The sequence below is a fragment of the Mytilus californianus genome, unplaced genomic scaffold (assembly GCF_021869535.1).
Source record: "Mytilus californianus isolate M0D057914Y unplaced genomic scaffold, xbMytCali1.0.p SCAF_9, whole genome shotgun sequence".
Classification (NCBI taxonomy): domain Eukaryota; kingdom Metazoa; phylum Mollusca; class Bivalvia; order Mytilida; family Mytilidae; genus Mytilus; species Mytilus californianus.
This window is the reverse complement of record NW_026262745.1, coordinates 94,126,769-94,142,455: the sequence shown is the minus strand read 5'-3', so window position 1 is coordinate 94,142,455 and position 15,687 is coordinate 94,126,769. Positions and strand designations below refer to the sequence as shown.

Below are 15,687 nucleotides of genomic sequence, written 5' to 3'. Positions count from 1 at the left end.
TTTATTTTAAAATATAAAAAAGAAGATGTGGTATGATTGCCAAATGAGACAACTCTCCACAAGAGACTGAAAGACACCAGTGTTGTACCCAGGATTTTTTGATAGCGCTGTGGTAAGCGCATGATTTTCGACAATTCTCAGTAACTTTGTCACAGCTCGCGGTTCGTTTGTAATGGGTTTGTTATGATGTTTTTATACAATATGCTGCTGATGTTTGCACTTGTAATGATGTCCTGATGGAAGTTACCCAGTTGTTTTTAAATGTTATTGTTTTAAAATAGATGAAGAATCATTTTTATCTGTGTACAAAAACCCAAGGAAAAGTCTTTTTCCATGAAGGGTCAACACTAGACTGGTGATTTGAAGATTTCTTAACAGGTGATGCTGTAGAATATGTAGGACCGCAGGCACTTGTTTTCTATCCATGACAAGATCTACTATCCCTATACAGTAGATCTTGCCATGGATAGAAAACAAGTGCCTGTAGGACCCACTATCACGTCATTGTCAGTTTCTGTGTTGTGTTTTGTAATCCACTGGAGCAGTGTACTATTAACCTTACAATGTTTGACAGGAGTTGACATTTGTGAACATTATGATTTCTCTTCTACTAAACTTATGATTTCTCATTTTTCTGATCACTATTTACATTCTTATGGCTTCACCCATGCTGGACATCGAGAAAAGTGAATTTCTCGACTAGTATTGGCTTGGGGTTTGTTTTTCTAATCATAGTCTCCTAATTGTTTTCAAATGGTAAAATCCATTACTGTAGTATTGCTGATTAAACAATTCTTAGTTCGATTAGGTGATAATTAATACTTCAAAGACTTGCACATTGAATATCGTTGTTTAAAATTTAAACAGAGTTCGTAAAACAAGTTTGTGAGTGTTGTCGGTTAATACGGTCACTTTACTTCATCTTATTCCATTCATATTTGCTTCTTTATATTCTTTTTTATTCAAAAAATGGATGATACTGTTGATTTCTTCGTTTATTTTGATTTTCAAAGACGCCATTTTGTAAAATTTATTAAACTGGTCCCGCGAAGTTACTTTATACAACGCAAATAACACATTCAGAAATAGTAAACCAGACGATCACGTGATCGAAGTAAAAGATGAGTGGGAAATTTGAAAAAAAAAAAATCAAAAAAAATATAGTGACGCGATTGATTTAGATAGCACTGCGCTCAGTTCAATAGAACAGCGGAAAATTGTGATAGTGCTGAATACTGCAGCGCTAAAACGGCTCACAGTTACTGACAGCTAGTTCAAAGCCACTAACAACTAATAAAAAAATCATGCATCTTAGACTAAATTATCAATCGGTATACATCCAACATCCAATGGATTTAGTGTAAAGACGTCATTAACAGTCAGAGAAAAACATGACCTTATGCAATGCCAAGATACAGGTATCGACAGATTGTAGATCCATGAATGTGTATATGTATATAACAATAATATTTAGTTTGCTTTTAATTTACTGATAACAAAATCAATATTAATACCAATAAGATTTAATTACAGTGTTGAATTGGTAACCTTTTAGAATAAGTTTATTTAAAGGATCTATAAGTTTACCAGGATCATAAAAAAAAGCTTGTTAATTTGAAACAGAGTAGTGAACTTCCATAATATATGATTCCTGTACACATGAAAAAATATGGCAAATCATTTTGTGTGACCCATGGCAACATATAAACCAAAAAATAAAAAAAAAAACGCTGTAAATTCAGAAACTATTTTATTAATGTGAATATTGTGAATGAGTGAGTATCGTAATAATAAGAATCTACACTTTGATATCTGACGCATATATCAGTATGTAAATTTTCCTGGAATCCCAATAATTAATCTCGCATTTTTGTCCACTTTTCAAAAACCACAATGATAAATGAATTTCTGAATTTACAGTACACTTGAATGAAGAGTACATATATTACAGTTAAAAAATGAAGAGGATCCAGCCATTTTTAAAAGGGGGTTCCCAACCCAGGATAAAGGGGGGATTCAAACTATATGTCCCCATTCAAATGCATTGATCGTCAAGAAAAAAGGGGGTGTTACAACACCCAGAGCCCCCCTCTGGATTGCCACTGGGTTTATATATGTCATGCATTTTACTATTTGTTGCAGATTACAAACTCCTCCACTGGACCAGAGAGTGGTGCTCCAATGAAAAGGAGAAAAGGAACAGAGAAATATAATATGGCCACTTCAACAGTACCTCCTGAAAAGAAGATGAAATTGGAACAAACATTAAAATGTGGAAACAAGCAGGATAAAGTTGTAAATGTAATTGTTTGTTAACTTAACATGAACTTTGCAAATAAAATTGAGAATGGAAATGGGGAATGTGTCCATGAGACAACAACCCTACCAAAGAGCAGACAACAGCCGAAGGCCACAAATGGGTCTTCAATGCAGCAAGAAACTCCTGCACTCTATATATCTTTATTCCCATAAAGTTAAGCCAATGCATTATATTGATACAGAGATAACAAAAACAAACAATAAATATTTACAATATGTACAAATCAAGTGAGAGAGGTTACAAGCCAGGAGTACAAACACAAGTATTTATATTTTTTTATAAAAGAGCAAAGCTTTTTCAGAACTGGTTGTTCTAGTCACACTCCAACCACTTGATTTCCATGCAGTTTATACTGTGAAATCATTAATTTTCATGGATGCCAATTTTTGTGGATTGAAGAACAATTGTATTTTCTTAGATACTGATTTTTGGTTTTGCCAAAGTGTGACTATACAAGCATATAGAATATTATTATTTTATTGAACATTTGAATTCTTGGTTTACCTTTACTGGTCCACGACTTCCACAAAAATTGATATCCAAAGATTATTAATAAATCCACAGTATTTTAATCTTTTTGCCTTAAATTAATTTTACATTTTTTGCAAGAAACACATCTCTAATTAGAAAACCAAGCAAGTGTTTATCTTTTTTTAAATCATCAGGCTTTTATATATTTATGAGAAATACATTTGTCTTTTAAATTTTAGATATTTGCCTTCAAATAAATACCATACAATAATGTGTAGGGTTTTCATCTCTTCATTTCGTATCAACCAGGGACCAAATGTCAGGGATGAAAGACGGTATTTACCAATATAGCCTTTAACAATGAGCACAATCCATACTGTTAAGAAAGTTATATATATATAAGGCCTTTGGAGATCCCAATTTTCTGCCCTTCACCATGTTCATCCCCATCAACTCATTATGCACAACCAAGATATTAGATTTATTGGCAAATGTTTTCATTCTGAATATAAAACCATTGAAATATTTGCCACTGGACATAAAGCAAACAGCAATCAAATTATCAATTAATCCTTTTTCATTTTTTGTGCAACAGAAAAATACGGAAAGTGCTGATGAAATCTCAACACTGTCTGCTGTCAACATAACTGTTACTAGAAGTATGTTACATTCTGATATTGGTACTGATGTCAGTATGGAAAAGGGTAACAGTTTATTATCCACCAGCACCAAACTTACTGACAAGACCAAGAATATGAGAAGTTTATTGCCCAAGAATATAAGTACAGATAAAAAGACCCAGAATGCTAGAAGTTTATTACCTTTTAATATCACGGATAAAAAGACACAGAATGCAAGAAGTTTATTACCTTTGAATATCACCACGAATAAAAAGACTCATAATCTTAGAAGTTTGCTAACCTTTCAAATCAGTACAGATAAAAAGACCCAGAATGCTAGAAGTTTATTACCTTTTAATATCAAGGATAAAAACACACAAAATGCGAGAAGTTTATTACCCCCTAATACAAGTACTGGTAATAAGACAGAGAATGTGAACTGTTTATCACCTTTGAATGCAGATCATTCTAAATCTTTATCATCATTTAAAGCTGGTCCGGTTACCGAGAGTCAAAGTGCTAGAAGTTTATTATCGTTGAATGTTGGCCAGGTTATACTTACCGAGAGTCAAAGTTCAAAAAGTTTATTATCGTTGAATGCTGGCCAGGTTACCAAGAGTCAAAATTCTAGAAGTTTATTATCGTTGAAAGCTGGCCAGGTCACAGAGAGTCAAAGTTCTAAATGTTTATTACCGTTGAATGCTGGTCCTGTTAACGAGAGTCAAAGTGCTAGAAGTTTATTATCGTTGAATGCTGGTCCTGTTAACGAGAGTCAAAGTGCTAGAAGTTTATTATCGTTGAATGCTGGTCCTGTTAACGAGAATCAAAATGCTAGAAGTTTATTATCGTTGAATGCTGGTCCTGTTAACGAGAGTCAAAGTGCTAGAAGTTTATTATCTTTGAATGCTGGTCCTGTTAACGAAAATCAAAATGCTAGAAGTTTATTATCGTTGAATGCTGGTCCTGTTAACGAGAGTCAAAGTGCTAGAAGTTTATTATCTTTGAATGCTGGTCCTGTTAACAAGAATCAAAATACTAGAAGTTTATTATCGTTGAATGCTGGTCCTGTTACAGAGAGTCAAAGTGCTAAAAGTTTATTATCTTTGGATACCAGTCCGGTTACCAAGAATCAAAATGCTAGAAGTTTATTACTTCTGAATATTAGAACTGCTTGTGATACAAAGAATGCTAGAAGCTTACTACATAATGTACAATTACCTTTGAATGCTGGTATTGTTATCAAGACGCAGAATCAGAAAATATTCCAGAGTAGTTTATTAGAAAAAAACACACAAAAGGGGCACTCTCAGAATAGTATAAGTTCTATCAAGGATTGTCAAAAGAAAGGTTCTACAGAGGGGCCTTCTCAGACTGTTCAGAATGTTTTGGATACAGGGAATGTCCAAGAGAACATTTTTTCTGTCTGCATTAACAGGACAAAAGGAAGTCCAAATGTTAAAATCATACAGCCAGAGATTGGAAAGGTAAGAAAGCAAAAAATAATCTGAGGTATGAAAGATACTTTCATACTTTAAAAGACTACCATAAATACTTTCATATAATACTGAAAAGCACTGGTATTCATTCATTAAGGGATTATAAAATATGGAGAATACGCTGTCTGTTGAGCTCAAATGTGAACCAGCCTAAAGTTGAAAAAGAATAAATCACTCATGAAAGAATTTTTCCCAGTTTGTAAATAAATGCATAAGCGTGATATTGTGACAATATGGGCCTTGTCTTTAAACTTAAGTTTTTGGTTTGGGAACTAGCACATGAATTAAAACACATCTTACATTAACGACATTTAATAACGGAGAGCAAATAAACAAAAAGGTGTTTCAGGACATCACTTGTACATACCTGTCAACCTATGAAAATGAAAATTCAGGTCATAACGCGTACAAACTTTTTTTCTAGCTAAATTTAAGTATTTAGGAGACATTTTATTATAATCTTGAAATCACAATAATTAGTCCTCTACCTACGAAGTCGAAGGGGACTTAAGGTTTGTACTCTGTCCGTCTGTCTGTCCGTCTGTCCATCCGTCAGTCTGGCAAATCAGTTTTCCAGACTATTTTTCTTCATGCTTGAAGATATTGATTTGATATTTGGTGTATTGTTTTATCATGACAAGTTACAGGTCAAGTTTGATTTTCACGATTTTAGCTTTTCTTGTTCAGTTAAAGCCCTTTCCCTAGAATTAAATTTTTGATGAACTACTTATTAATTACTAGATTTCTGTTCAAAGGGAAATAACTCATTTTTTAACTTTCCCTAGAATTTGATTTTTGATGAAATACTTATTATTTACTAGATTTCTGTTCAAAGGGAAATAACTATTTTTTTAAAAGATTTGTAAAAGACATTGTATTAACATGATTAAGATAAATAACATTTTGGATTTTTTTTTCTTTGTAAATTGTTTGAAGAATTTAGTGGTAGGTTTGTTTGTTATTTTATGTAGTTTACACCATGACAAGTTATAGATCAAGTTAGAATTTCGTTCCATTACAATTAATTTTTAACCGGTAGGGGACTATGTATTGCCATGCAATACTCACAGAATGCTTGTTAATCTAAAATTTTGATTGGTCGTCTAAAATCGCAATAATAAATGCTTGCAATAATTTCTGTATTAACAATAACTTAATCCTTGAAGGAGGTGAATAAAAAGAATAGACTTGAAAACCTACTGAAACAGGGAAAGCTGTGTACACATCGTCTCCAGACTCAAGCGAAGAAGGAAAATCTACAGTCTACTACACAGAAGAGATCTGTTACAAAACCTTTCAAGGAGAGAAAGTCAATGGGTTATCATAGAAGAGGGTAATTATAGTAAAGAAGATGTGGTATGATTGCCAATGAGAACCCTCTTTACAAGTGACCAAATGACACAGAAAATTAACAACTATAGGTCGCGGTACGGCCTACAAATATGAGCAAAGCCCATACCGTAATGTATGCTGAAGGGTATTATGTGTGTTTTATGTGAGATATATATAGGCTATGTGTCACTGAAAAAATACTTAGTGTGCAAAAAAATAACAAAAAGACATCCAGATGAGAACATATGGTCTTTAAACATGTTAAACATGCAAGGTGATTTTTTCAAAGTCACTTTATGTCGTGAAATTCATTTTTTGGTAGCATGTGGGTAAATTGACTTTTACATATCTCTCTTAAAATATTCCATTCCAACTTACAACTGTGGATTCATTTATTTTCGTAGGTACCAAACTTTGTGGATCGAGGCATAATGTTCGTTTTTTGGATGTTTGATGTCATAGTTTTAACAATGTCTTTAATGTCATAGCATAGTTTTAACAATGTCTTTGATGTCATAGTTTTAACAATGTCTTTGATGTCATAGTTTTAACAATGTCTTTGATGTCATAGATTTAACAATGTCTTTGATGTCATAGTTTTAACAATGTCTTTGATGTCATAGTTTTAACAATGTCTGCATATCACACTATAGAGAATTTGTACTTTGTTGAACAAGTTAATCTGTGGTTCATATATACCAACAAAATCCATGAACATTTGTACCCTTGAATGATTATGAATCCACAGTATATCAAATGGGTATTACTCTGAATAACATTGTTCAAGGGTGTTGGGTGATCTATTATATAATATTTTGGACACCCCCCCTTTTTTCCTCTTAGTCCTGGTAGACTGGGGTCTCAGTGGCAATCATACCATGTCTCATTAGTTTTATATAAAATGCAAATAGTAGTCATACACTTACTTTGATACTTTGCTTTGCTTCTATTAACAGATGTAGATTGAGAGAAAAAGATAAAGATAAAAGCATTTTAGGAGAAAGTGAAACAGAGACTGGACTTGATAAACCAGCATCTTGTAAGTTAAATGTAACGGTTCTTATAGGTTCTTTACAATTTGACCTTTTGGGAGAAGGTCAGCATTTTAGTTTTGATAATTGAAAAATTTAAGAGATTTTCTCTGTGATGAGAATACTATATTTTGCTGTGTATAGTATGCAGTTTTATGTATTATGCACCCCTATTCATCCCTCCAAAATCGTGAAAAAAAGGTCTAGTTAAAAAAATAAATGAATATAAATTTGTGCTGTCTAACACTATTTTGTGAATTCGAAGTGTTGCTAAACAGTAGAGTTTTATTAACAAATTGTTAGAAAGATATTATTTGATTTGATATTTTTCAGTGTTCAGGTCAAGAGAGATCACGGACTACCAGGTACAAGATCTAAGCTGGTTGCTATCACTATTTACACATGGGATTAATGGTATTTTGAATGAAGAAATGGTAATTATATGTTTTACTATTATTTATCTTCTTCTTTATTATAGCAGTTCTGTGAGGCCAAAATAAATAAATAGTGTGTTTCCGGTTTCCCGCCCCTACCTCCGTTTCTGATGCCAACCCTAAACATTTTATTGACAAAAATTTTTTAAAAATGCTAAAAATCCGGATTTTTCGATCTGTCCGGATCCAATTATTGGTATAGAAAACAACAGATCTTCAAAACGTTTGATAGCAATGACCAATATGGATAAGTAAAGCGTTTCAAGGACCAAGATTTTAAATAAACAAGCATGGCATTTCGACAACCGTGCAGCGTATTAGCTGTCAAATATGCGAAATGTGATCACATGGACGCAAAATATAATGACATCGTTTCCGGATAATTACAATATGATGAATCTTTTTGAAGAACACGATGATGGACCTATAGACAAAAAAAAATACGAAGTTGACGCATATTGCTCAACTTCTTTGCACAGGTACAAGACGAGATTTTTTAAATATTTGTATATATAGTGAATATGTATTCAGTATATATATACACATATCATGCATATATTAACAAAACCTCATTTTGTACCTGTGCTTCTTTGGACCAAACGTCAGAATCGTTTCAGGTTTGACAGACTGTATCTCATTCTGTCGGTTAATCAACAAATATTACTAATAATTTTAGAGTAAAATGAGTTTAATTTACTGCTAAAATCAATCCAGCTTTTGTTGTAAAAAATGCTCTTACGAATGTTGTAAAAAAGTGTTCTCAGGATGCAACATAAACGGCTGTTAATTCTTTTGAGCTTTTGACAGTTTGAGTTAAAGAATGACGGCAAGGGGGCAGACAATGTGTACCGAGAAATAGAAAGCTTTTCCCAGTAGGCAGACATGGGGTATGATTCATGTTCATTTATAAATGAATCTGCCCCGGTACCATGTCTACTTTTATTCTTTTATATTTTCTCTGGCTGGTCCCACAACAGTTTATACTAGAGAAGGAAAAAAATTCATGTCATATCTACAATTGTTTTTGCCATAGATTTAATAAGACAAAGATTTCGCAATCTCGCTCTTCTCAAAGCCTAGAATTTTAATATTGTCAGAACCGCCCACTCTTCAAGATTACATTCTGTCAAACATCAAAACACATCTATATATTAAATGAAGAGGGTGCAAGAGTATTACCCCTCGAAAAATCATAATAAGCCGCTACTTAATTAGCATCGATTTGCAGTGTTTTTACTACTAAAAGAAAGGGAGTAGTAATCTGTTCCAACATGTATACCCTGTGTGTCATTTACATTGTTAGGTTCAAAGAGGCCAAACATAACAATACCATGATGAATTTTTCACTGCCATTTTTGCTTTAAGATAATTAATCTGCAAGAACTTATTCCTATTACAACCCATGAAATGCATAAAATTTGCATTAAAGTTTATTTTCATATTTCTTACACAGAACTAAAACAGAAAATTAAAAAGCTGTAGTTTTAAGTACTATTCTAAATATCGAAGAAGCAGACACATCAAACGATTTCATTTGGTACCTTTTTCTGATGTCATCAATAGAGAAAAATAAAAAGTTTTCATAAAATGAAATGTTTTACCTACCTACCCTACCTAATTTTTTTTCGGGGTGAAATAGGAAACACACTATTTATTTATTTTGGCCTGATGAACAAATTATGCCTACAATCCAGAAAAAATGAAAGAGTGTGTATAGATTTTACTAAAAATTTTATAATTCCAAAATAAATAAATATTTCTGTTCTTGAATTTATAAAAAATTACATACCTTCATTTAATTTTAAGGGGCTTCTGAAAATATTTTATTCAGAAAAACAGGAATTATTTTAATGATTTTGATTCCTAAGTGGAGTTAACTGTGATAATTTATTCACATGCTGCCAAAATTGTTTTAGAAATAAAAATTGAAATTCCAGATTTTCCTTGGAATATGTTTTTATGCCCCATTTATAGGCATTATGTTTTCTGGTCTGTGCGTCTGTTTGTTCGTTCTTTCGTCCATCTGTTCGTTCGTCCGTCCGTCTGTCTCCCGCTTCAGGTTAAAGTTTTTGGTCGAGGTAGTTTTTGATGATGTTGAAGTCCAATCAACTTGAAACTTAGTACACATGTGCCCTATGATATGATCTTTCTTATTTTAATGCCAAATTAAAGTTTTTACCCCATTTTCATGGTCCACTGAACATAGAAAATGATAGTGCAGATGGGGCATCCTTGTACTATGGACACATTCTTGTTTTACAGGCCATAATCTTGCCGACAAAATGACGATTTAAGTCGCCAAAGAATTTTGAAAATCGCTAAATCTCGCCGGCCGACTGACTTCATAGCGAAGTCAAATTGCTATCAAAATCGGTAAAAGGGAGACAACTTGTGATTGACAAGTCTCACAGGTAAAAAAAAATGGCGGCTGACAAGGAAAATTGAGATTTTCAAAACGACCCAGGACTAAAACTGTCAACGATCAAATTAAATAAATACAACGGCGACTTTGAACATCCTCGGATATAACTTTCAAAACTGTTCAAACGGAAAACTGACCGTCTGTTTAAGTTATCATTTTACTATGATTTTAATCTGAGGATATTGCGTAATCACTCAGCTGATTTGTTTTATTTTTACAACTTACACGAGTCGATCAATTTTACTATTCGGTAGGTGAAAGGTGGGAATTAGCGGTAGATTTATTATATTGATTGAATAAAAATTGAAATATAAAAGGTAGAAAGACTGCTGATGGATAATGTGATTGCAAACGAACGACACTCGACCAGGTTGTGATCAGCAGTGGATTGTTTCTCACGACCATTTCGTTGATATCTGGGACTATTATACTAACGGGACTACAGCATAATAGTCCCAGTTGATAGGGATGATATTTTTAAAAAATGATAGAAATTAGCTCTTTGTCGGATAATTAATATGCGATTGAAAAATATTTTCATTTATAGACTTAAAATTTTAAACGATAATCTCAATTTACAACTAACATAATGTCCTGGACATTCAATAATGTTTTACAAAGTAATGACAAGTGGTGATATAAATCAACAAATTTTATTTAAAATTGAGAATGGAAATGGGGAATGTGTCAAAGAGACAACAACCCGACCATAGGACAGATATTGAAATACTACTTTTTGATAAATATTCCTAAAGTAATGAACTAGAGAAGTTCTCGCTCGGACACACACTCCATAATCTAGTATATAATAAGAGCATAAACCTGAAGCACGGGGAGGCACTCTACTGTCTCCACACGGCACTAAAGACAAACTCTGTAAAAAATAAAATTGAGAATGGAAATGGGGAATGTGTCAAAGAGACAACAACCCGACCATAGAACAGATATTGAAATACTACTTTTTGATAAATATTCCTAAAGTAATGAACTAGAGAAGTTCTCGCTCGGACACACACTCCATAATCTAGTATATTATAAGAGCATAAATTAGAACACAATGGTTTCAATAAATAAATAACAACTATATATTGTCTAAACCTTTTTATTAAGAACTTTCTATATATACATTGTGTACAATAACATATGAAAAAACTGCAAGTATATCTTTTATTGAATATAAAACAATTTCCTTAGTGATAAGCATGAAAACACGATGCAACCGAAACGGTAATGGAATCTCACTTCTCCAAGAAATTGACCACTTCTCCCTTCTCTCTCTTGGAAGGAGAAGTCACTTCTCCCTCTTCAAAATCCTAGATTAGGCCCTAGTTTTAAAAGATGAAAAGATGATGTCCTTGCATTACTTTGAAAACATTAACTGTTTTAATGTTTTCTAAACAAACAAAACCATAGGAAATCACATATTTTTTTTTTACCAAATTACACATTGTAATCTTGATTTTACTTCTTATAGTTGCTCTTACTTGACAGTACCAGAATGTCCCATCACAGAGTAGGTAACCTGTCTAAATTCACTAAAAATAGGTAATATGAAAAATGTCTATTAAATTGAAAAAGACCAGAAGATGATAAAAACTAAATCAAAGATGGCTGATATTACCATCAAACATCCTTAACATATAATATATATATTTCAAAAAGAAGATGTGATATGGTAGTCACTGAGACAACTCGCCACAAGAGACCAAATGACACAGAAATTAACAACTACTGTAAACCAACTTATTTTCACGAATACTGTATTTAGGGTTTAGCCCTTTCTAGTCCCAATTATCGGTGATTTAATTTTACGATTTTCACATGTACTTCATGTAATTAGACAAGGAAATATACCAAGTTTTAAATTTCGTGAAGATTTACATTTGCGTTATTTTTCTTTTCACGAAAGTCACGAAAATAAATCGCTCTAGAAAATTAGTTGGTTTACAGTATAGGTCACAGTACGGCCTTCCAACAAGGAACAAAGCCCATATTCCGTAGTCAGCTAAAACAGACACTGTTTTGTATATTTCAGGGTCTAAGTAAAACAGTACAAGCTATAGCTTTGTTAGGATATATGAAGGACTATCAACAGATATCTGGACCTCATCTGTTTATTGTACCTCTGTCTCATATAGACCACTGGCTGGCAGAATTCAAACGCTGGAGTCCAGAATCCAGACTTGTTGTGATAAAAGGCACTGTTGAACAAAGAGTATGTATTATAATGTCTTAAATAATTTCAAATATGTACTTCAATTGAACAGTAAGTAAAATTTTCAAGTGGAAAATTAAAGATTTATCTAGCCAATTTAAGATGATTTTTCCTGTTTTTGAGAAATTAATAAAGTTGATAAATTGACCAAAGTCATATTTTAAAAGATTGATTAGTTTTTGTTTAACTTTGAACATCAAGTTTTCAACCATATTCCTGACTTGAACACAAAAGTGACTGAAAACAATCTATGTATTAGAGTTTGTATCATGTTTAAAAATCAAGAAAATAAACACTAACAAAAACATTAACAAAAATAAACCCACAAACAAAAAAATTAACACACAAACAGAAATGAAAACACATACACAAAATAAACACATAAAAATAAAACACATAGAAAGAAACACACAAACCAAAAGCACTCAAACCCAAAATTAATACAACCATTAATAAACACAAATCAAATGTAAATACACAAACAAAAGAATAAACACAATAAAAAAAATAAACACACAAACAAAAATATAAATACACAAACACAAAATAACCACACAAACAAAAATGAAATACACAAACCAAAAAATTTCACAAACAAAAATAGTCATAAAACCAAAAGTAAAAAACACAGACAGAAAAAACCACACAAACAAAAATAAACATACAAATAAAAAATAAAAACACAAAAAGAGAAATAAACAAATAAACCAAAATTTCACTCAAAAACAGAAATAAACACACAAACCAAAAATAAACTAAAAAACAGGAAAACAAAAATAAACAGCAGACAACACATGTATACAAATAAGGATATGAAGTATGAATGTCCATTTAAGATTTGTTGTGTTTTTAGTGTTATGATATGTTTATTTTTGTTGTTGTTATTAACAGAGACCAGAAATCAAAGACATATTGAAGGACGATGGCTGGGATGTTTGCATTACTAGTTATGAAACCTGTTTTCAAAAACCTAACGCCTTCAAAGAAATTAATTGGAGATATTTAGTTGTAGATGAAGTCCAGACCATCATTAAAGAAAAGACACAAGTAAGGGCTTTTCACAGTAGGGCTTTTTTAGATTTATTTTGCTTCTCACAATCAAATTGATGCTGTATAAATTTTAAATTCACAATTTGAAGACACAAAATTGTATTAAGCAGCTTGAACACCACACAAAATTGTGTGTGAATTAAAGTTATTATTCACAATTTTTCATTGTGTTTAATTAAATCATATTCCTTTAGAAAAAAAAAGCAAATTTTTTAGCATCGAAAAAATTGAGACAGAAATTATTTTTTCAAAGAAATCCTCTCATATTAGCATGATTAGATTTAAATGCATTAATGGTATGCAACATTTCTTTAAATGGCAATGTAAAATCTTACATTTTTGTTCATTATTAAAACATTGCAATATCAATGTATAAATGCATACACAAATTTCTGAATTTACAGTAAATGTTGGTATTAATAACAGATAAGAGAATGACTATTAAATTTTTCTATTTCAGATTTCAGAGATTATCCAGAGTATGAAGACATCAAATAAACTGTTACTGACTGGAATCCAGCCACAGAATGACTTACAGGAGTTATTGGCCCTGCAGAACTTCCTGTTGCCTGATTCCACAAATGTAATATTTTTGTATTTATTCTTAATTATTTTATCACATTACTCTGTATTGCCATACAAGATTAATTTTTATAAATGGTGATTGAATTAATAATAACTAAAAGTTTTATAAACACCTATATTTTTCTTCTTTAATTTGAAAAATAAATAAACTGTTTACAGAAATTAATTTTCAAACACCACTTTTCTTTCTTGGCAAGTGCATTAATTGTGTTATTTCTATGGGAGCTAAAAAGTATTCATTATTAACGTTTGAATTTAGCCAAATTTAATTTTACTGAATGACTTTTTGTTTGTTATACTTTTAATGAAAAAACACTTTTTGAGGCTGTGTAAATTAATCTTGTATTGCTCAGTCTTTAGTTTTCTTTGTTGTGTTTTGTGAACTGTTGTTCGTCTTGGTCTTTTTCTTTTTTAATTTAGCCATGGCGTCGTCAATTTATTTTCGACTTATGAGTTTGAATGTTCCTTTGGTATCTTTCATCTATCTTTTAAGAAATTTTTGCATGAGACACAATTGCGAGATTATTTAATGTGATTTCAGGAAATGCCAAATACAAATAATGCTATTACTTAAATGAAATTGTAAACGTGAGTTTTTTATTTTTGTCAATTTGCATGTTTTTCTCCAAATTCTGAATTCACAGTACCATACAGTATCATGCAAATTATACAGTTGGATTTTTTTTATTTTACAGAATACCATCTTCAGATCAGCTAATCAATTATGTGACAAAGAACTTGTGAATTGTTTACATAACGTATGTATTTTTAATTATTTTTTGTCATTAATGATATTGCAAAAAAAAAATTAAAAGAATTTCTTATTATACCCCCACTTTAAAAAAGTGGGGGTATACTGTTTTACCTCTGTCTGTCCATCCGTCAGTCCATCCATCCATCGTCAGTCCGTCCATCCCATGAATATTTTCGTCGCATCTTTCTCAGGAACTACATTCCAAAGATTTCTGAAATTTGGTTTCAGGGTTGATATAAGTCAGCTATACTGTGTGATGCGTTTTCAGATTCACCACTAAACAACTTCCTGTTTACCGAACACTTGTATTATTTACATATGATAGCCAAGTTGAAAATTTTCGTCACATTTTTCTCAGGAATTACAATACAAGAATTTCTGAAATTTGGTTTCAGGGTTTGTATAAGTCATCTATACCATGTGATGCGTTTTCAGATTCATCACTCAACAACTTCCTGTTTACCGAAATATTTGGGCGGGGGTATCATCAGTGAGCAGTAGCTCGCAGTTTCACTTGTTATAGTTTGTTTCACATGTCTTTTTCAACCACAAAATAACAGAGTTCAACTGCAATTATTAAAGGATTATAATTACTTGGTGTACATTTATGATAAAGTGTAAAAAGTTGAGTTTATTTCCTGTACCTCATACTTAAAGGATAAATATCTTTGTGAACTGTCAACAGAGCCTAAAATAAATTTCAATGAAAAATATCTCAACAATCTTATTTATTTAAAAAAAAAAGGTCTTGGTAGCAGAGTGGTCTAAGTAGTATCACTAGCCTATCAATACTGAGGTTGAGAGTTCAAATAGGCATGTGGTAGGTGCACTTGACTCCAATGAAGTTTATTTGATTAGGATTGTCAGTTTTCTTACTGTAGGTTGGTGGTTTACACCAGGCACTCCAGCTTCCTCCTCTAATAAAAACTGACCGCCGAGAAACAGCACAATAGTGCT

At 31.9% G+C, this 15,687-nt stretch overlaps 1 protein-coding gene across 6 annotated transcripts in view; it reads left to right on the top strand.

The window, feature by feature from the left end:
- The window catches only part of LOC127715311 (uncharacterized), a 45,115-nt gene that overhangs the window by 20,344 nt on the left and 9,084 nt on the right, over positions 1–15,687 (top strand). For 4 of the 6 annotated variants that reach the window (XM_052221348.1, XM_052221353.1, XM_052221352.1 and 1 more), the window contains exons 3-11: positions 2,143–2,301; positions 3,387–4,895; positions 6,074–6,240; positions 7,196–7,278; positions 7,604–7,704; positions 12,162–12,341; positions 13,233–13,388; positions 13,852–13,974; positions 14,672–14,734. In XM_052221348.1, coding sequence (XP_052077308.1) covers positions 2,143–2,301; positions 3,387–4,895; positions 6,074–6,240; positions 7,196–7,278; positions 7,604–7,704; positions 12,162–12,341; positions 13,233–13,388; positions 13,852–13,974; positions 14,672–14,734 — 2,541 coding nt within the window. The remainder of the gene's footprint in view (positions 1–2,142; positions 2,302–3,386; positions 4,896–6,073; positions 6,241–7,195; positions 7,279–7,603; positions 7,705–12,161; positions 12,342–13,232; positions 13,389–13,851; positions 13,975–14,671; positions 14,735–15,687) is intronic. The other 2 variants (XM_052221351.1, XM_052221350.1) reach the window with 2 other exon arrangements.